The sequence below is a fragment of the Mustela nivalis genome (genome assembly GCF_964662115.1).
Source record: "Mustela nivalis genome assembly, chromosome: 4".
Taxonomy (NCBI): Eukaryota; Metazoa; Chordata; class Mammalia; order Carnivora; family Mustelidae; genus Mustela; species Mustela nivalis.
This window is the reverse complement of record NC_139023.1, coordinates 133,243,743-133,263,698: the sequence shown is the minus strand read 5'-3', so window position 1 is coordinate 133,263,698 and position 19,956 is coordinate 133,243,743. Positions and strand designations below refer to the sequence as shown.

The following is a 19,956-nucleotide window of genomic DNA, read 5'->3' as shown; positions in this document are numbered from 1 at the left end:
CCGGCTTTTCAAAGGTCACTCTTTGTCCTGAAAATCATCAACTTCCAGCCTGGTGACACATTAGCTCCTGAAACGGTGTGACACAAAGAACAAGGTACTATTTCTGAACCACACAGTTCACACCCGAAATGGGATAAATAGGTACGGGAAAGCTAGTGTTAAGTAACCCCAGGACCAAGTGCAGGTAAGCAGGAAAAAAGCTCACAGGCTCAGAGAACATCAGAGCAACAAAAAACCTTACATTCCATCCTGTCCACTCCCCTCATTTCACAGCTCAGCCTCAAAGGAGTAAAACTACTGGCCCAAGGTCAAAGGGTTCATCCCCAAACCTGGGTCATCTACCTCAGGACAAGGTGTGACCTGCCCTAAGTTCAGTGAGTCATGCCTGGGTCAACAGAGACCTACTCACATCCATGAAAGGCCATAGCTCCCACACCCCACAGGCAGGGGAGGAAATGTGAACAGGCCTAGAAAAAGTCTTTCTAGACTTTTCAAAGAAAAAGAAGAGCCACTAAAAATCTCAGTTTTAAAATGACCAGACTGTTGTTTCTTACTTTTCTTGCAGTTCTATTTAGTAGCCAGTACAGTCTACCTTTAACGACTGTTACAATGGAATTAAAAAACTAAAACAGCACAGTCAGACCTGCTACGTATTCACCCAAAGACTAAAATGAAAACACTTATTAAAAATGCTGTCATTAGGGACGCCTGGGTGGCTCAGTTGGTTAAGCATCCTGGGATCGAGTCCCATATGGGGCTCCTTGCTCCGCAGGGAGCCTGCTTCTCCGTCTGACTCTGCCTTCCACTCTGTCTGCCTGTGCTTGCTCTCGCTCGCTCTCTCTGACAAATAAATAAAATCTTTAAAAAAAAAAAAATTCTGTCATTACACTATGTGTTAACTAGAGTTTAAACAAAATTTGTTAATGGTCAACTAGAGTTTAAACAAAAATTTGGGAAAAAATAATTATTAGTAAAAAGAAAAGTAAAAAATAGAAACCCCTACGTGGCATGGTCAGTTAAGCATCAGACGCTTGGTTTCAACTCAGGTAGTGGTCTCAAGGTCCTAGGACTGGCCTGTGTGGGTCTCTGCACTTAGCTGAGAGTCTGCTTGACCCTGCTTGACAGAGGGAGTCTCCCCCTCTGCTGCTTCCCTTCTCCCCCACTTGCACACATGCACGCACACTCTCTCAAATAAATGAACAAAATCTTTAAAAGTAAATAAATAAAAATAAAAATGCTGTCAGAGCAGGACGAGGAAGCAAGTAATAGTCAATTTACACTTCTCTCTCTCCAATCCACTTTCTACCTGGAAGCAAGTATGTTCTTTTCAAAATGAAAATCTGATCATATCTCCACCCAGTTTAAAACTCTCCAATGGCTTCCTCCCATGATGACTCCTGATAAAGACAAAAATGTATACGGCCCTAAGAATGCTGGGCCTCACCTGCCAACTCAGGCTTCTCTCTCTAGCCGTGACCCCCTGGCCATCAACACCCCAGCTGCCCCTCAGTTCCTCCAATGAGGCCAGCTCCCTCCCACCACCAGATGTGGGTACTGCCATTCCCTGTGCCTGGAACCCTCCTCTGATCTCTCCCACACCCCCATCCTGGCTTCATTTCTTTACCCCATTTGGCTTTAAATCTCAACATAATTACTTCTATCTTTCCCCGGAAGCCTTTTCTGACCACTGTAATCCACGTTCAGAGCACCAGGCAGCCCTCCTTTGTAGCACTTACTACCATTAAAATTTACAGTAAACTATGTGTGTAATTCTCTGATTAATGCCTGCTTCCTGCACTCAACCATAAGCTACATGTCTGTTTTTGCTCACCATTGTATCTCTGGCACCAAAAAGATAAATATTTACTAAATCTTTAAGTAAAGAAGAAACAAATGATGGACCTAAAGCGTGGGCTTTTAGGAAGACATAGCAGAAACAGATTGAAGGAAAGTATAAGTCATTCCCTTCTTCATTGCCCAAGCTTTTAAATATACTGACTTTCACAAAGAGAACGATGGGATTAAAAAAAGAAAAATACATGTCTTCTGCAAACAGCTAAGAAAACTGAGACTGTTACAACACATATTCGTCTTTTAATTAAAAAAAAAAAATTACCCGTGGTTCAATCAATTTTGGAAAGGGGGGACAGAGAAAGATGGAGAGACTCTTAAGCAGGTTCTACACCCACCATGGAACAGAGCTCCATCCCACAGCCCTGAAATCGTGACATGAGCCGAAATCAGGAGTCATACATTTAACTGACTGAACCACCCAGACATCTCTCCACCAACTTTTAAAGCCACTCCTTTCATATCAGTGACTCTAACCAAACCTGAGAATTACCTTAGCAAGGGACATGTCACCAACCTCAACATTCCTACCACTATGACCTCCACCACCACGAGAGTCACATTTTTCTCTGATAGTTTTCTTTTTTTTTTTTTTTTTAAGATTTTATTGATTTATCTGTGAGAGAGTGCGGAGAGGGAGAGTAAGAGGGAGACGCAGACTCCCAGCTGAACAGAGAGCCCAATGTGGACCTCGATCCTACGACCCTGAGATCATGATCTGAGCTGAGAGCAGAAGCTTAACGACTGAGTCACCTAGGTATCCCTCTCTGACAGTCTTCTTTCCATATTCTCTGTGGTAACTTAAAAACCCTAGACCAGCGCTGTCCAGTAGCAATTAGATAGATACACAGACAGAAATAGATATATAGATACAGATAGAGAGATAAATATAGATATGGTATAAAATATATGTGCAATGTCAAAATCTTGTACTGATCACACAAAAAAGGAAACAAGTGAAAATAATTTCAGTAATATCTATTTAACCCAAGATATCCCGTATGTTATCATTTCAAAACATAATCGATATTCTTAAAACTGATTAATAAAACATTTTATATTCTATTTTGTATTAAATCTTGGAAATCTATTATATATTTCCACTTACAGAACATCTCAATTCAGACTAGCCACAAGGATAGAGCAGAGCAATCTTTTACTATCTATGCTTCTGATAAAAAACCTGCAGAAAAAGCTTTTAATGTTCTCTGTATCACACAAAGCAACAATGAGGCATGAAGAGTATATTCACTATAAACAAGTAAAAAATTAAGGGAAGAAATCCATGGTTACATGTATACTAATGGAACAATACCTTCTTAATTCATTCATGACTTTAAAAGCTTTCTTCATATGCCAAGGATTCACTGTCACTGGGCAGTGTTTTTCAGTATTATCATCTTTTGAATCGAGAGGCTTCTGATGACCCTGCTTTGTGCATCTGTACATAAGAGAAAAAAACAACAAAAAAAGATCTTATTACAGATAATTTAGTTCAGGCGTATCACGCTACAAGAAATACAATGAATCTTCCAAACTCGTTTAGAAGAAGTCTCATAATATATCCCAATGTAAGATTAAGACACAATTCAGAACATTTTCTGATGTTCACTATGATTTTAACCAAAAAAGTGGGTATTCTCTACCATGTCAAAACTCTGTCAAAGACTAGCACAGAAAATTCAGTAAAAGTGATTTAGCAGACAACTGGAAATAAAAATGCTGAGAAATGATCCTCTGTGTTGGAAATTAACCTGCTTTTAACAATCTGTTGTAGTCATATATTATTTACAAACATATTACAAGACAGGAACAGGATCATATTTCACACAAACTTCAGGAACTCAGAATCTGATCTGAATTTTGCTCTCCACCTGCCAGCTTATTTACCCCACATATTTCAGACCTACTCTTCTAACAAGAGATTAATCATGTTAGCTAGAGTTTACTGAGTATTCACTATACAGCAGCCACAGTGCTAAGTCATTTTTTAAAAAGATTTTATTTATTTATTTGACAGAGAGATCACAAGTAGGGTAGGCAGATAGGCAGGCAGAGAGAGGGGAAAGCAGGCTCCCTGCTGAGCAGTGAGCCTGATGTGGGGCTCAATCCCAGGACCCTGAGATCATGACCTGAGCTGAAGGCAGAGGCTTAACCCACTGAGCCACCCAGGTGCCCCAGTGCTAAGTCATTTACCTGAATTATTTGCTTAATCTTCAAAACAACTCTGTGAACTCATTACGATTATTATCCCCATTTAACAGATAAAAAGATGAAGGCAAAACAATTTGGGCAACTAAATAGTAGAGCTGGATGAGACTGAAGCCAGTTTGATTCTTCAAGCTCATTCTTTCTATTAATTCAATACAATGTCCTACATTAAACAATGATACTTAACTTCATATTTAAACACAATTTTTAAGAGCATGGGCTAAATCAGTATTTTTTTTTTAATATTTTATTTATTTATTTGACAGTGAGAGATCACAAGTAGGCAGAGAGGTGGGCAGAGAGAGAGGAAGAGAAGCAGGCTACCTGCTGAGCAGAAAGCCCGATGTGGGGCTTGATCCCAGGACCCTGAGATCATGACCTGAACCGAAGGCAGCGGCTTAACCCACTGAGCCACCCAGGCGCCCCTAAATCAGTATTGCTATATAAATTATTCTTTTGAAACTTGGGGGACAAAAAAATTAACAAATAAAATCAAGCTACCATAGTGGGGAGGTGAATTAACTGTGAATGGACAAGGGCGCCTGGGTGGCTCAGTGGGTTAAAGCCTCTGCCTTCGGCTCAGGTCATGATCCCAGGGTCCTGGGATCGAGCCCCGCATCGGGCTCTCCACTCCTTGGGGAGCCTGCTTTCTCCTTTCTCTCTCTGCCTGCCTCTCTGACTACTTGTGATCTCTGTCAAATAAATAAATAAAATCTTTTAAAAAAAAAAAAACTGTGAATGGACAAAAGGGAACTTTTTGAGGAAATGGCTGCACAACTCCAGAAATATACTAAAAATCACTGAATTGTACAATTATAATATTGAATTTTATGGCATGTAAATTATACGTCAATAAAGCAATTAACTTAAAAAATCAGGATACCAAATTAAACCTAAAGAAATCACACTTGTATATATATCACACAAAGAACAGGCAAACATCATCATTTATTGCTGCATTTCTCTTTATACCTCTTCCGTTCCTGACCCATTTTGAAAGAATCATTCATTTTTAAAACATTATCTCTCATGAATTCATTAGGCACATATTATTTGAGTGCCAACTATGTACCAAGTGCTGTTCTAGACACTTGGGATACATGTGAACAATGAGCAAAAAGACTCCTATCCTCACAGAGCTTGGACTCTAGGAGGGAAGAGGGGAGAGAAGGAAGAGACAATATACAGAACAAGCCAATGAAGTAAGAAGTACATCAGAAAGTAAGAGCAATGGATTGGAAAAAAACAGGCAACATAAAGAGAAGCAAGAGTATGGACTGATATAACTTGCACTAGTCAACAAGGTCATCAGATCATCAATAGCCCAACTGAGAACTGAGATTTGAACCAGGATCAGGAGGTGAGACAATGTCCGGAAGGAATGAAGAGCTAGAGCAAAGACCTGTATGAAGTTGGCGTGTTCCAGGACCATGAGACCAAGGTTGGGGCTGGGGGACAGTGGGGCGTGCAGGTCATGAAGGGCTGTAGGACGCTGGAAGGACTTTGGCTTTTACCCTGAGTACAACAGGGAGGCATTGCAGAAGAGTGACACAATCCAACATGCGTTATCAAAGGATCACTTTGGCTGCTGATTGAGAATAGTCAAGGTGGGCAAAGATGAAAAAGGGTTAACTGTTTAGGAGAATAATGCAGCAGGGGGTGACAGGGGCTCAGAGCATGGCAGCAGCAGTGGAAGTAGGAGCAGTGATAAGAAGTGACTGGGTTGGGGCGCCTGGGTGGCTCAGTGGGTTGAGCCTCTGCCTTCGGCTCGGGTCGTGATCTCAGGGTCCTTGGATAGAGCCCCACATCAGGCTCTCTGCTCAGCAGGGAGCCTGCTTCCCTCCCTCTCTCTGCCTGCCTCTCTGCCTACTTGTGATCTCTCTGTCAAATAAATAAATAAAATCTTAAAAAAAAAAAAAAGTGACTGGGTTCTGGGTATATTTTAAAGGTAGTGCCAACAAGATCTGTTGACAGAGTGGTACTCTCAATATTATTACTTTCTAGTTTTTTATTCCCCAGCCAGTTGTTTTTTTTTTTTTTTTTCCTCTACCTCTAAGTTTCCTTTCTTATTTTTCTAGATCTTAAGTGGACAGAATTGGTTGAATCATCATCTTTGACTTACAACACACTGTCATCTTTAGCCCATGAGTAGCCTTTGTTTTTTTATTTATTTGCTTACTTTTTAATATAACAAGCACCCATGAATGTACCATCCAACTATTTTCTGTTTGATCCACAGTTTAAGAATGACTTCTACACTTCTAAGGGTTGTTTTTGTTGTTGTTTTTTAATCTTTCTATTTTTGCTATATCTAGCAGTTTCCTTATCTGTAAGATAGACTTAATAACAGACTCATTTCTTAAGGTTATTGTGAAAATCAAATGGATTCATCTTTGTAAAATGCTTACAACAGGGTCTGGCACATAGTGGGTGCTATTTAAATGTTATTGTTTTTATTATTAGGCTAGATCAAAATTGTTAATTACATATATAAATATATATATATACACATATATATATGTATATATATATTAGATCTCTCATAGTCTTGTTCTTTTTATGTGCTTTGTCAGAAACTAGTAAAAGTATGGTAAAATCTCGCAGTTAAAAAAAAAAAATCTGTTGACAGAATGCATGTGGCACATCAAAGAAAATCAGAATGCCTCTTATTTTTTGGTTTGAGCAACTGGAAGGATAGAGTCTCCACTAACTGAGATGGGAGGCTGCAGGTGCAACCAATCTGCAGTAGGAAGATCAAGAGCTTCGTCTTCATACATGTTGCTTTTAAGATAATCAGACATCCAAGTAGATATCAAATTGACATATTCGAGTCTAGAGCTAGAAAAACTTTAGCAGTAAAGAAATGTGGGGAACATTGATTCCACAGAAGGCACATGAAGCAATGAAACCCAGGCACTAAAACATTAATGTAACCTCCATCATCAACCATAGATGCTATCCTTGTCCATTCCTCTGCACCCCAAGAATCAACATAAGTTGAAGCATCTGATTCTTCCAGGGTTTGCAAACTAGAAGTAGATATAAGTCCTTTTTCTCCATCCCTTGAGAGTTTTTTAAAGGGACCTTACAAATAAATTAGTACAAGACACTGCCTCCAGTGGGTGAGCCCACAGCTGGAATGGGAGAACAGCATGGTGCACTCTTCGCCCTGTGGCCTGTATGTGTGTGTGTGTGTGTGTGTGTGTGTGTGTGTGTAGACAGATGATTTATACTTGGCCTGAGAAAAAGAGCTAGTAAGTCTAGGAGCGAAAGATGAAAGAACATTCAGATCTGGCAGAGGGGACTGGGAAATACTTTATAGTGAAAGACATACTCCATAATGCTATTTCTCACCATCCTTTCATAAAGAAAATTGTAGGACAAAAAAATTATGTAAGATATATGCAACCTATGCAAACTTTCTGACCATGTAACACTGGATGTCCACATGTATAACAAGTTAAGATTTACACCTGCTTCTAGTTTAAGAACTTAAAAGAGTTTACAACGTAGGGGAAATAAAATATTGAAGATTGGCAAAGCTATCATAGAAGGCTTTTCAATGCTCAGAATGGAAGCAAAAGTAACTCAGCCCTAGAAGGAATATCATTATATAAGAGTCAAAAATGTTTATATTTGCTTAGGAAATTATGAATTAAAACTTCGTGCAGTAGAGAATTAACTTTAAGACAGCTACCATACAATAATCAATATTTTTATTGGTGCAGTCTATTTTCAGTCTATTTTCTGTTTTTCCTGATATACTCCAAAAACTCTACAAAGAAAAGAAAGGCTTAACACTGAATTTTTTTTAAGTGTTCCCTGTACTAAGAGCTACTTAGAAATATAGCACCCTGCTGCACAGGGACACTTTTTTTTTTTTTTTAAGATTTTATTTATTTATTTGACAGACAGAGATCACAAGTAGGCAGAGAGGCAGGCAGGCAGAGAGGAGGAAGCAGGCTCCCCGCTGAGCAGAAAGCCTGATGCGGGGCTCGATCCCAGGACCGAGATCACGACCCGAGCCGAAGGCAGCGGCTTAACCCACTGAGCCACCCAGGCGCCCCTGCACAGGGACACATTTTCAACATTAAAGTCCTTTCCATAATCTTTCACTTCCTATGTGGTTTTGTGTTAGATGGTCTCTTATTCAAAAGCAGAGCTGAGTAAAAAAAAAAAAAAAAAAAATGACACATCATGCCTAAAACTACAAGTATGGAAAATGAACATATACTAGGAAGCAGGTAAGTGGGAGGTGAAGGTTTACCCTTTAGGTTATACCAGTCAAGTGTAGTTATACCTTCTCCCTGGTTCCCTTCTAAAGCAGGGAGCTAGCCTTTTCCAGAGAAGCTTCTCATTCTAAGATTTGGCTTCTCAGACTAGGTAACTAGGTGACTCTAACTCTGCCCTCAAACACACTACTGACAATGAATGAGTTCTCCAATAAGGAGAAAATAAAGACTCTAATAGGGCTATCTCCCTGAAAGTGTCAAGACCCATAATCAAGCAGAGGTTGGTTCTGAGGCCATCTTAGAAATGAGGTATAGTTTCTTTAGATATATAGTATTTGATCTGGAATAGTGATTCCCAGTGGCAGGGGACAAGACCAAAATGACCCAAGCAATTTTTTCAAACATGAAAAATTTTCACATGAAGATTCAGGCAGGCCCTTTTTATAGGACTAGATATATCAGAATGACAGCTTCTCCAAGAGTAGGGGTGAAAAGCAGCTATGTATAATTTAAAATTGAAAAAAAAAAAAGGTGATGTAATATGTCCCACCACCCACTTACCTCCCACCCTGGGACAATCATCTCAGATTGAGAACAAACACTTTAGAAAATATGGGTTGTTCATGTTTTTAGGGTTTTCTGGTGGAAACAATGCTACAATTCATGTGAATGATGCAGCTGCAAAATTTAACAGGGATCCAGACATTTTCACATTCAGGACACAAATACTTAGCCCCTGGATAGCCACCATCTCATTCTCCCTTCTGCCTGTTCACCTCAAAAGCTGCAAGACTCCCTTGCTTGCAATGAGTCACCCACCATTACTCACAAACTTCTGCCAAGTTCACGTCAGCAGCTGTTGTTTTCAGAGTCACCATCCACCACTGCTCTGAAGTTTTCTCCATTACCTTATTACATCTCTCCTATTTCCTCTGCTGCTTTCCTAGCTAAACTTGCATTCAGAATCTAATTATCATACTAACATTGCTCCCATTCACAAAACCAAGATATCAGAAGTAGAGATTCAATGATAACCAATATTTTAACTAGTATTTGTTATGTCACTCTACAGTTTACCAATGAAATACTCTCACATCCTTCATCTTACCCAAATAACCACCACAGTATTTAGAGGTTGTAAAAATAGAGGGCTTTCTCCACTGGAAACATGTTTTGGTTTGTGGCAGAGTTGTGGTTTCAATTTTTGCAATTAACTAAAGACAAAGAGACATTCTCTGCAAATTCTCTTCAAGTGTTTGGAATTTAAACTTTTATTAGGTACAGAGCCAGCAGACTAACTATAATCTACAAATATATGGTCATATTACCAAAAAAATATAGCTTAAAAAGACGTTAACATCTGCCCTCCTGACATGTAGGAATTTGGATTATACCTTCAGTATGAAGACCTTTAAGAACTGAATAGGAAGCATCTGTAAGACAAATACAAAAAGCAAAGAAAAAATCATGCCATCTAGTCAGAGAACACCTTACAAAAACATCATAATGCCATTGAAATCTTGCCATTTGCAAAGATATGGACAAACCTAGAGTATTATGTTAAGAGAAAAAGGTCAAAGACAAATACCACATGATTTCACTTACATGTGGAATCTAAACAACAACAAAAGAGACACAGATTCATAAATAGAGAAAACAATCTAGTGGTTGCTAGAGAGGAGAAGGTTTGGGGGCTAGGTGAAACAGGTGAAGGGGACTAAGAGGTACAAACTTCCAGTTATAAGATAAGTCACGAGAGGGGCGCCTGGGTGGCTCAGTGGGTTAAGCTGCTGCCTTCGGCTCGGGTCATGATCTCAGGGTCCTGGGATTGAGCCCCGCGTAGGGCTCTCTGCTCAGCAGGGAGCCTGCTTCCCTCTCTCTCTGCCTGCCTCTCTGCCTACTTGTGATCTCTGTCTGTCAAATAAATAAATAAAATCTTTAAAAAAAAAAAAAAGATAAGTCACGAGGATGAGAGGCACAGCACAGGGAATATAGTCAACAATATTTTAATAACTTTGCATGGTGACAGAACAAAAGGTAATGTCACTGATTATATATATATATATATATATATATATACTTTTCTTCCCCCCCAAAAGTTATGTTTCAGCTTTCTCTGAGCTGGAAAAGCTGGAAAGACCCAATTTTACTAAAATGGATTAACAATGAAAGCAGAGCACTGAACCTACTGGAGGACAGAGGGAGAAATCACGTATGTCCCCTCTTTTCCTCCTAGGATTTAGTTGTGTAGCTTTATGTTAAGTGTGTGGAGAAGCACTGGCAGGAGGAGGTGGTTGGGATGTCTGAAGTGGAGAGGCTGATGGAAGTTGGGATATAATTGTTCTCTGATAGTAGAACAATAGAGCTGTAAAAAGCTCTACTTCAGTTCAACTCGGCTCTCTCTCCCTCTCTCCCTCCCACCTACATGACAAACAGAGCACAATCAGGCACTTTTTGTCCCTGGCAGTGACTATTACCAGGAAAGGGACCAGGGTAAAAGTGTCTTATGCAAGATCAATCTTATTTTAAAGAATACATTATGAACAGTTAACAAAGCACTGTCAGAGTGGGATATTTATGATGTGCTAAAATTGGGAGGAGGAAGTTGATGATCCATTTCAAACACTCCCATGCCTTTTAGCAACTCCTATTTCTGGCCTTTCTTTCACCACTTTTCATAGTATTACCAGCACTTGGCCAGTAAGAGAGGGCAGCAATCTGATTTGACAATTTAGTTGACTAAGCCACATTTTCTAGCACTTGAACGAAAAGGCACTAGAAGAGGACCAGAATCAACTGGAAGACCTGCACGGTAGTTCTGCTACACCTAATACTAACCAAGTGACCTTGGGTATAGTCACTTGGTCTCTCTGAGCTTCAGATGGTTTACTTATAAAATAAGCTTTCGTTATTCCATAAATATGTCTAATATGAAATGTAATAGGAAAGTCAAAGATAATAACACCTCACCTACTTGCCTCAGGGAGCTGTACAAGCACTAAGTACTGTATGAATGTAAATACAGAGTTAAGAAGAAAAATGTTGAGGTTGGGAGCTAAACTGAATGTAGAGATCTATTTTTATGGATTTTAATGGCCTTCCTCATTTTTAATTGCAACAATCAATCAAAAGTTATTAGCAATACTCCAGACAACCACCACTGTTAATAAATCAAGTAGGTAAGCACTGCTTAGATGCCGACCACATGCACTAACATTAAGCAGAGTGAGGGATATACAGGAGGCTGAACGCAGGAAACTTCTCCAATTACCATCTAACTGGGAGACACATTTGAAACCACTAGGGAATGGCGTAAATCAGTACGCAAGTGCAAGATAATGGGTTACTGATACTGTAGGAATGCAAAGAGCGGCTGAAATGAATTGGAGTAAATAGGGAAGACTCTGAAGGAAGACAGGGTTCCAAGTGGGCCTTGGAAGAATTCCAAGTTGTTTTAACTGGGGACAGGACAGGAAAAGGCTATGTGATAAGGCAGAGTTTACTCTAGGAGGTCAAAAGCAAATAATAATTTTGAACATACTATAAGATTAAGCCATAATGGTAAGAGGGTTCTGATTACTGGGTTGAGATAACTGGTTTGCTAAGTCATTGGATGTGACTGTAAGATGTTGTTGGGGTTAGAACCATAGATGGACTAAAAGGTGAGAAAAGAACACATAGAGGTTAATAGGAGAAAAGGTAGGAGAAAAAAAATGCAGGTATCAAGGGATAAAATCTGTTGGTCAGAATGGTAGTAGTCAGAATGAACACTTGAAACCAGGACTCTACATTTCCTGGAAGCTAATAAGAAGTGGAAGACGATGAGAGAGAGACACCAGAGACCCTTCCAAGGCTTTGGGTATCTAGGACCAGAAGAATGATTAACCACTGAATAAGTGCAGATGTTACAAAATGAAGTCAGTTTGAGAACTCAGTTTTAGGCATGTCGAATCTAAGATATAAGCTAAGAGTAGATGTTCTGTAAGAAGCTGAGAATTCACGACTGAAGCACAGATCTAGAACCCAGGCTTAAGATATAGATGGAGCCACAACTTAGTGATTAATAGTTGATTAAAAACAACTGGCCACGACCTGCATTTGTGAGGAGGAGCCAACAAACAGTAATAGAAGAGAAGCCATGTAAAACAGTAAAAAAGTGTTCAATGAGTCCCAACTTCTCCTCTACTTCATAACCTATGAAAATTAACCATCTGAAAAAAGATAATAGAGACCTACAGACAAGGGTGTTGACAAGACTAAATGAAATAAAGTAAATCATATTTAACAACCTAAAAACTACAGGAGGAAACCAAGAAAAAGTAGTGACATGAAAAGCAGAACTTATTTTTCAAGGCAGGATCAGTGAAAAGAACTGATCAAAAAAATACTTTAGTGGGGTGCCTGGGTCGCTCACTGGGTTAAAGCCTCTGCCTTTGGCTCAGGTCATGATCCCAGGGTCCTGGGATGGAGCCCCGCATTGGGCTCTCTGCTCAGCAGGGAGCCTGCTTCCTCCTCTCTCTCTGCCTGCTTCTCTGCCTACTTATGATCTGTCAAATAAATAAATAAAATCTTAAAAAAAAAAAATACTTTAGCAAATGCCAACAGCCTGAAATGTAAAACAGTAAAGCACATAACACAAAATATACTGACCCATGCACTACAGTAAATTTGTTCACAATCAGTTTCAACCACAAGGAAAAGGACTTTGTTTTCTTTTCTTTTCTTTTTTTTTTTTAAGATGTTATTTATTTAGCAGAGAGACGGAGAGAGAGTGAGCACAGGCAGACAGAATGGCAGGCAGAGGCAGAGGGAGAAGCAGGCTCCCTGCCGAGCAAGGAGCCCGATGTGGGACTCAATCCCAGGACACTGGCATCATGACCTGAGCCGAAGGCAGCTGCTTAACCAACTGAGCCACCCAGGCGAAGGACTTTGTTTTCTGAGATATCCCCAAAGCCTGGTCATAGTAAGCACCCAATAAACATGAATGAAAAACCTGAACTCCCTTATTATAAACAGTAAATACATCTGGAATTTGGAAGAACTCTACAGAAGAGCATCTAAAAAGCAATTTTCATTCTCTGTATCACCTGGAAAGAACCCTCCATCTGATCTTAAGAAGTTCAATTGTTTTCATAAACATTCCTGATGCAGTTCCTTAACAGCCACAGGTGAGTAAATTTACGTTCATGAAAGCATACTTACTAATATTGATTGAATGCCTACTGGGTGCATTAGAAAGTACAGACTAGAAACAAGGATTAGGGCTATTCAGTAGGAGGAGGATGAGTGATTTCCCAGCATCAGAAAATTTTAAAACTACTGCTGACATGTTACCTATTTCCAGAGTCCACATCTCAAGTTCCCAAATACACTTAAGAATTTTCCTTATATAACACTTCCTTTAACACACACTAATCCATATCTTCTCTCAACATCATCTTGTCAGTCATTACTGCTCCTAAATATTTTAAACATATTTGTCACTGAGGAGATTCACCTATGATCTGACAGATGCCCAACTTAACATTCATGTCTAGTTATACAAAAACAAGAATATATTCCAATGTGCTATAAAAGACAAACCAATGAATATGGGGGTAACCTGTGTCAGGGTTCTAAATCCCCAGTAATTGAATCTTAAAAAGTAGAAAGAACATTAAAGGTCATCTGGTCCAGTGGATTACAAATGTCAGGCTTCAGGGAACTTTTTACTGGTCTGTGACAAAATAAGGAAAATGTAGTAAGGTTTCATAAAACTAAATTAATTCCATTTAAGGACGAGCTTTTAATCTGAGATAATGCCCTTCTTTGTATTTGGAAAGGGACACTAAAACGTCCTTTCTCTTACCAAAAGATAGTGAGAGTTATAGTAAAAGTTGATAATTATTATTTTATAGATCTTTTTTCCTGCTAGGCAAAACAAAAAACTTAGCAATCCTGTGTTGGACCTGAGTTTTTCTCTTTTAACTTCACAGGTCAGTGAAATCCAAAATTCTGAAAACTTCTGTTCTAATTCAACCCATCTTCTGCTGTCTAAATCCCTTAGAGCGTGGTCAACGAGATGTTTGCCTGCCTACGCTTGAACAACTCCGATGCCAAGACTCTCCAGTGATATGGAATCACTGGTCCAAGATACCGTTCTATCTGAGGCATGTTTGCTTAGTTTTGTGAAGGAAAAGCAACAATATAAGGCTTGTAGAGAGAAAGTCAACTTGTGAAAGAGGAGCCAGAAAGAAAATGAAGGCTAAGAAACTGGTGAGGGGTGGTCAAAGAAATGCATTCCATTCTATACCTGTCTTCCCTCAACTTAATAATTATGAAAATCCTTTGCAAAAATAACCATAAAAGCCAGAATGTGTGAAACATTCCTAGGGTCAAGGCTGCATATCTCAGTTTAGCACCTGGATTTCCTTTACTACCCTACATCTAGTTTTTAGTAACACACCTTCAGGTTCGATCAGAGGCAAATGTCCCATTATCTTCATATCACCCAAACTCCAAAATGCAAGACAATCAAAATGCTACATATAGAATGAAAAAACAATACGCAGAGATACGAAGCCCAGTGACAACATGAGAGTCAAAAAGGATGAGGAGAAAGTGGAGGCAAAGAGTGGAAAGAGTACACGAAATCAAAACCTAATTTCAACAAGCCTATCCCAAAGGAACTACAGAAACTCCACCCCTCTAAGACCATGTGCTAACAGGCCAAAGGGCAGGAAGGTGGGATTTGAAAACACTGAAACTAGCTGTTAGAGAAGAAGCACCAGCATAAGCTCCCACACAGTGTCAGGCAGAGACAGGCATTCAAATATTTGCAGAATTAATGAATTAACAAACACACACTTCCCCAAAGAGGACCTAAGTCCCTGCTTCCTACCACATCACCCAAGGCTTCAGACATCTTTCATCAAACATCTTTCCCTGCCTTAAAACTCAGGCTAAAAATCTAACCTTACGAAAAGCTGAGTCCTCCCAATAACTTCCACTGCCTCCATCCACCTAGCTTTAGCCCAGCGAGGCCCAATAAAGCTCCTTCCCCAAAGACACCGTCTTGCAATTCTCAAACACAGCACCCCATGACTTAGTGAGGAAGGAAAAAGTAAGCTAAGGGGAGTGAAGGCAAAAAGGCCAAGTGGTAGGAAGGAAAACTATTACAGATTCTAACAAACTCTGAACTGAAGATTAATTCTACAGAGACCAAATGAAAACAAACCCTATTTGTATTTATCATTAAATGAATAAGCACAATGAAAAAGTCTCACCAACTTTAGACACCCACAATTAAAAGAAGTTTTAACAGTTCTTTGATCCCTGTGGGCATTCCTAGCCTTCCATCACATCTCAGCCTGCCATTGTTCCAGCATTACTGATGGAGTCTCAATACCAAAGAATTGTGCTAGATACCAAAATTATGGTTAATTGATCTGTCCTAGATCCCGTTTATCAATGTTTGCATGCACACATCAATTTCATTTTTCAATTAAGTCTATTTAAACCATTTTCTATGTCTCTACTCTCTCCTTCCAGAGCCTTATTGTTGTCCACACCCTTTTTTCACCTGCATTCTTAGAGCCCCTGTTCTTTCCTATAGTTCCCTCTGCTTCAAAAGTAAAATGGGACTGCAGAAAATGGAATATAAAGGGGGAAGATTTACTACAACTAACATGCCGACATGGTATATTCTATATATTATGTGCTATCTACATACAGGTAACATTTCCTGCCTTAATTGCCTTTGAGCCTGGACAGAATCCATGTGCTGTATTCACACTGCTGATGCTAACAACCCACCATCATGTTTCCTAGGGGTTCAGGTGCTTTCCCAAAGCCACTGAAGAACATGACCAGAAAACAAAGCCTACAAACCCCTCAAAGCCATAGTGATCAGGAAGCAACAGAGCCTTGCTTCTATACGCCCAAGAGGGTCAATTCATCAGTCTTACGGCGGACTCCTCAGATCCCGATGACCTGTTCCACTCAAGCTAAAAATGCTGTAAGGCACTTTTAGAAATTGTAGTTCCAGGATCCTATTAGCTCTCCTAAAAGGACTTGACATCAAAATATTATTCAACCCAAGCCAAATATCCACATTTTGGCTGGAACTCTGCCAACTAACCGCAAGAGGCTGGTGCCATGGAGAGAAGCTGGCCAAATCTAAGTGAAAAATGATAAGACTCCATGAATAAGCTCCCATGAAAAGGTACTCCGTTCTCAGAATGAGGTTTGCTTGAGGTCTGAAAAGTCAGATTCAAGGGGCTCTTGTCCCTTCCTAAAGGTTAACCTAAGGAAGGCAAATCAAAATTGAAATTTTCAAAACTCCTGAGGATTTTATAGTCCACTTTTACTAAACACTTTCCAAAACATAATACTGTACTGAATAATGCAAATCTTCGATAGCTCCCACAATAACTGTGCAACTGTTATTATTTCTGGAAAGTAGTTTCGTTGCAGGTATCTTGAATGTATCTGGGTACCAAGGAAAAAGACACCTGTGCCTGGCAGGTCGCTACACTACTAATTTGCCTAGGGTACCAAGGAAACAGAAGATGCTCCGGTTTCTGGATACAATTTTCTGCAGTGCCAGGTAAAAGAGGTCACATGCCCTGAAGAGCCGTGGCTCCTTTAGAGTGATGTAAAAGCTCCTCAGATAATAATTTTGCTAGAAATTCAGAGAAGCAAGCGACCTAAGACCAATTCATTTAGACACCGGTGTCTGGTACTTTCCAGTTTGCTTTTTTCAACGGACTCCCGTGCAGCACATCTCCATCCCTCAGAAAGGGGCTGGCAAGCTGGACACAAGCAGCCCATGCATTCCAGGGAGGCGTACACAGGACGGGCAGAGTCCCCAAGCTCAGCCCCACACCGAATCTTCTATTCGCCCGGGATCGGGAAGACCCTTCCCTGGAAATCCTGGACAGGGTTTTAAGTCACTGCCTGGCCAGGCTGAGTTTCCGTCCGCGTCCACCTCAGGACTGCGGGAACCGCGCCTCGTCACGCCCCGCAGCTTCCACCTCCCGCCGCCCCCGGCGTCCGCTCCCCGGCGGCTCCCGGCGGCTTCCGCCAGCGGGCACCGGGCGGCCGTCTCCGAGCAGCCCCCGCGGCCGGCGACACGCGCCGCAGCAGCGCGCTTATCCGCAGCGGCACAGCCAGCCCGCCCGCCCGCCCGCCCGCTCGCCCGCTCACTCACGCGGGAGGCAGCGACGGCGTCTCCATTGTGGCTCCTCTCGGGCTTCAGAACGCAGGCACCGACCGCCGCCGCCAGCACCATTCCAGCCGCGGACGCCGGCACTGCTCGCCCGCCGAGCCGCGTTCCATCCGCCCCAGAGGGGGCGCCGCGCTCGCCTCACCGCGCGCCACCACCTGCGGCGGCGGCCCCCGCGGCCATGGCCCGCTCGGCCGGGCGCGCTCCGTCTGCCTGCGCGGCTCCCGCGCTCGCTGGAGTGCCGGGCGGTGGCGGCGGTGGAGGCGGCGGCGGCGGCGACGGAGGCGGCGGCGGCGGGACGGGCGGGCGCGCGGGCTCGGCCACTTCCGGGTTCGGCCCCGGCCGCGCCGACGCCGTGACGGGACGGCGATGCGGCCTCCCGCGGCGGCCGAGGACCCCTCCCTCGGCGCCTCCCCTTCCTCCTCCTCCTGCTGCTGCGGCTGCTACTGAGGGTGCTACCGCTGCGGAGGGTGCTGCTGCCGCTGCTGCTGCTGCTGTTCCTGCCGGCGGAGGCGTGCGGGCGCCAGCCGGGTGCGGGGCGGGACGGGGGCGGCGGCCGCCCGCAGCTGGGGTTGTGGGTCACCGGGGCGGGAGGAGGGGGGTTGCTAGAAAATAGAAGGGGGTGTTGTCTGTGCGGGGAAAGGGCACCCGAAAGCACAGCATATCAGCGCTCTCTCTTGACTTGTGCTGTGCTTCTCAGGCTGTTCACATCATTCTCTTTTGATTTGAACCTCTCTATGCCCAGGGAGATGAGAAGGGTAGGCATTCACCAACTACTTCTTAGCAAATGGTGAAACTGAGGCAAGGAGAAATGAATTTGTCCAGTTTCCCAAGCAAGGACCTGGGCCTCCCTTCTCAGTGTAGGATCCATTCGTTGTACAGGTGAAGTGAGCACCTACTAGACAAGATTTTGGTAGGGGATGCGGTAAGAGAGCAAAACCAGGTCTCCTTGCTCACGGAGCTGTCAATCTAGACGGGCTAAGAAACAAACGAAGGATGCATGCTATGCAGAAAATCAGAGTGAGGAAAATGGGATGCTATTTTAGGAGTAGCCTGAGAAGTCCCCTCAAATGATATCATTTAAACAGGGATGGAATAAAATCAATCTTTAGGAAAGCAAAAAGTCCTCAGGGCCAGGGAAGAGTAAGGCAGAGACTCCTGTGCAAGATCTTGCCTGGCTTGCTGGGGAACAGGGAGAAGAACAATGTAGCAGGTGGTCACCCAGATACGCCCGCTGGACAACAGTAGCGTCTGGCAGTTGGTTAGAAATGCGAATTCAGGAGGCCCACTTCAGATCTACTGAACCAGAAACTCGGGGGGGGGGGGGGGGGTGGAGCCTAGGAGTCTGCTGTAACAAGGCTTCCAGATGATGCTGATGCCCTAAGGTTTGAGAACCTCTGGTGTGGCTGAAGCAGAGTGAGGACAGGAGACAGTCCGAGGAGATATCCTGTGGGGAGTACTGACAGATCGCAGAGGCACTGTAGGCCATCGTAAAAGATCTGGCTTTCACCAAGAAGAGGAGCTACTGTGAAGTTGTGAGCAGATTAATCTGATAATTAAAAGGACAGCTTTGCTGGTATTTGTTTCAAAATACTCCACCAAAAAAGAAAAAGGAAGGGTAAGGAATTGAAGGAAAATGATTTAAAAATGGGCAAAATATTGATTTTTGACGCTGAGTGATGGGTACATGAGGATGTTCATCATTTACTTGTATGTGCATGTTTTTCAAGGCCCATAATAAAAAAAAAAGTGGTGTTTTGTTTTGTTTTTCAAAAGATGACTGGTTGCTATGTGAGCAGAATATGTGGGGAAGTAAGAGAGCAAACGGTTTAGCCTAGCTGGAATGGGAAATAAGGATGGCCTGGAAAAGTCAGAGTGATGGAGAGAAGTGGGCAGATTCTGATTCTGTTTAGAAGATAAAGCACACAGGAATTGCTGATAGGTTAGATATGAGTATAAGAAAAAGAATAGAGTCAAAGATGATCCCCAGGGTTTTTGATCTGGGCTCTTGGGAGAATGGACTTGATATTGACTGAGATTGGGGAGATAGAAAGAAACAGATTTGGTCGGGGGAGGGAAGTATTTGTAAACTCTGATTTAGACATGATTAAGTTGGAGGTTTCTATTAAACATCCATGTAAAGATAGGTGTAGACAATTAGATAAGTATATCTGAAGTGGACATAACCGTGGAGTTTGTCAGCATGCAGGTGTTATTTAAAGTCATGGAACTGGCTGAGATCCACTACATCATGTAGCTATGGAAGAGGACAAAGAAATGAGCCCTGGGGCACTCCAATATTAAGATAGTAAGATGAAGAGAATTCATTAAAGGAGACAGAGAAGGAACAGTGGATGGGGTAGGAGGAGGACCAGAAATGTCTTGGTGGCGTAGTGAAGTATTCCAGAAAAAAAAAGCAATATTTTAGTATACCTTAGCATGGGCTAACCTCTCCAT

The 19,956-nt window shown here is 42.0% G+C and overlaps 1 protein-coding gene across 1 annotated transcript in view; it reads right to left on the bottom strand.

Moving 5' to 3' along the window:
* Positions 1-17,839, bottom strand: part of KLHL2 (kelch like family member 2) — a 111,633-nt gene extending 93,794 nt beyond the window's left edge. Inside the window, exons 1-2 of the mRNA XM_082727243.1 lie at positions 17,485-17,839; positions 3,167-3,292 (exon numbers count right to left, since the gene is read on the bottom strand). Of these exons, the coding sequence (XP_082583369.1) occupies positions 3,167-3,292; positions 17,485-17,510 (152 nt within the window). The 5' untranslated portion in view covers positions 17,511-17,839. The remainder of the gene's footprint in view (positions 1-3,166; positions 3,293-17,484) is intronic.
* Between the last annotated feature and the right edge of the window lie 2,117 nt (positions 17,840-19,956).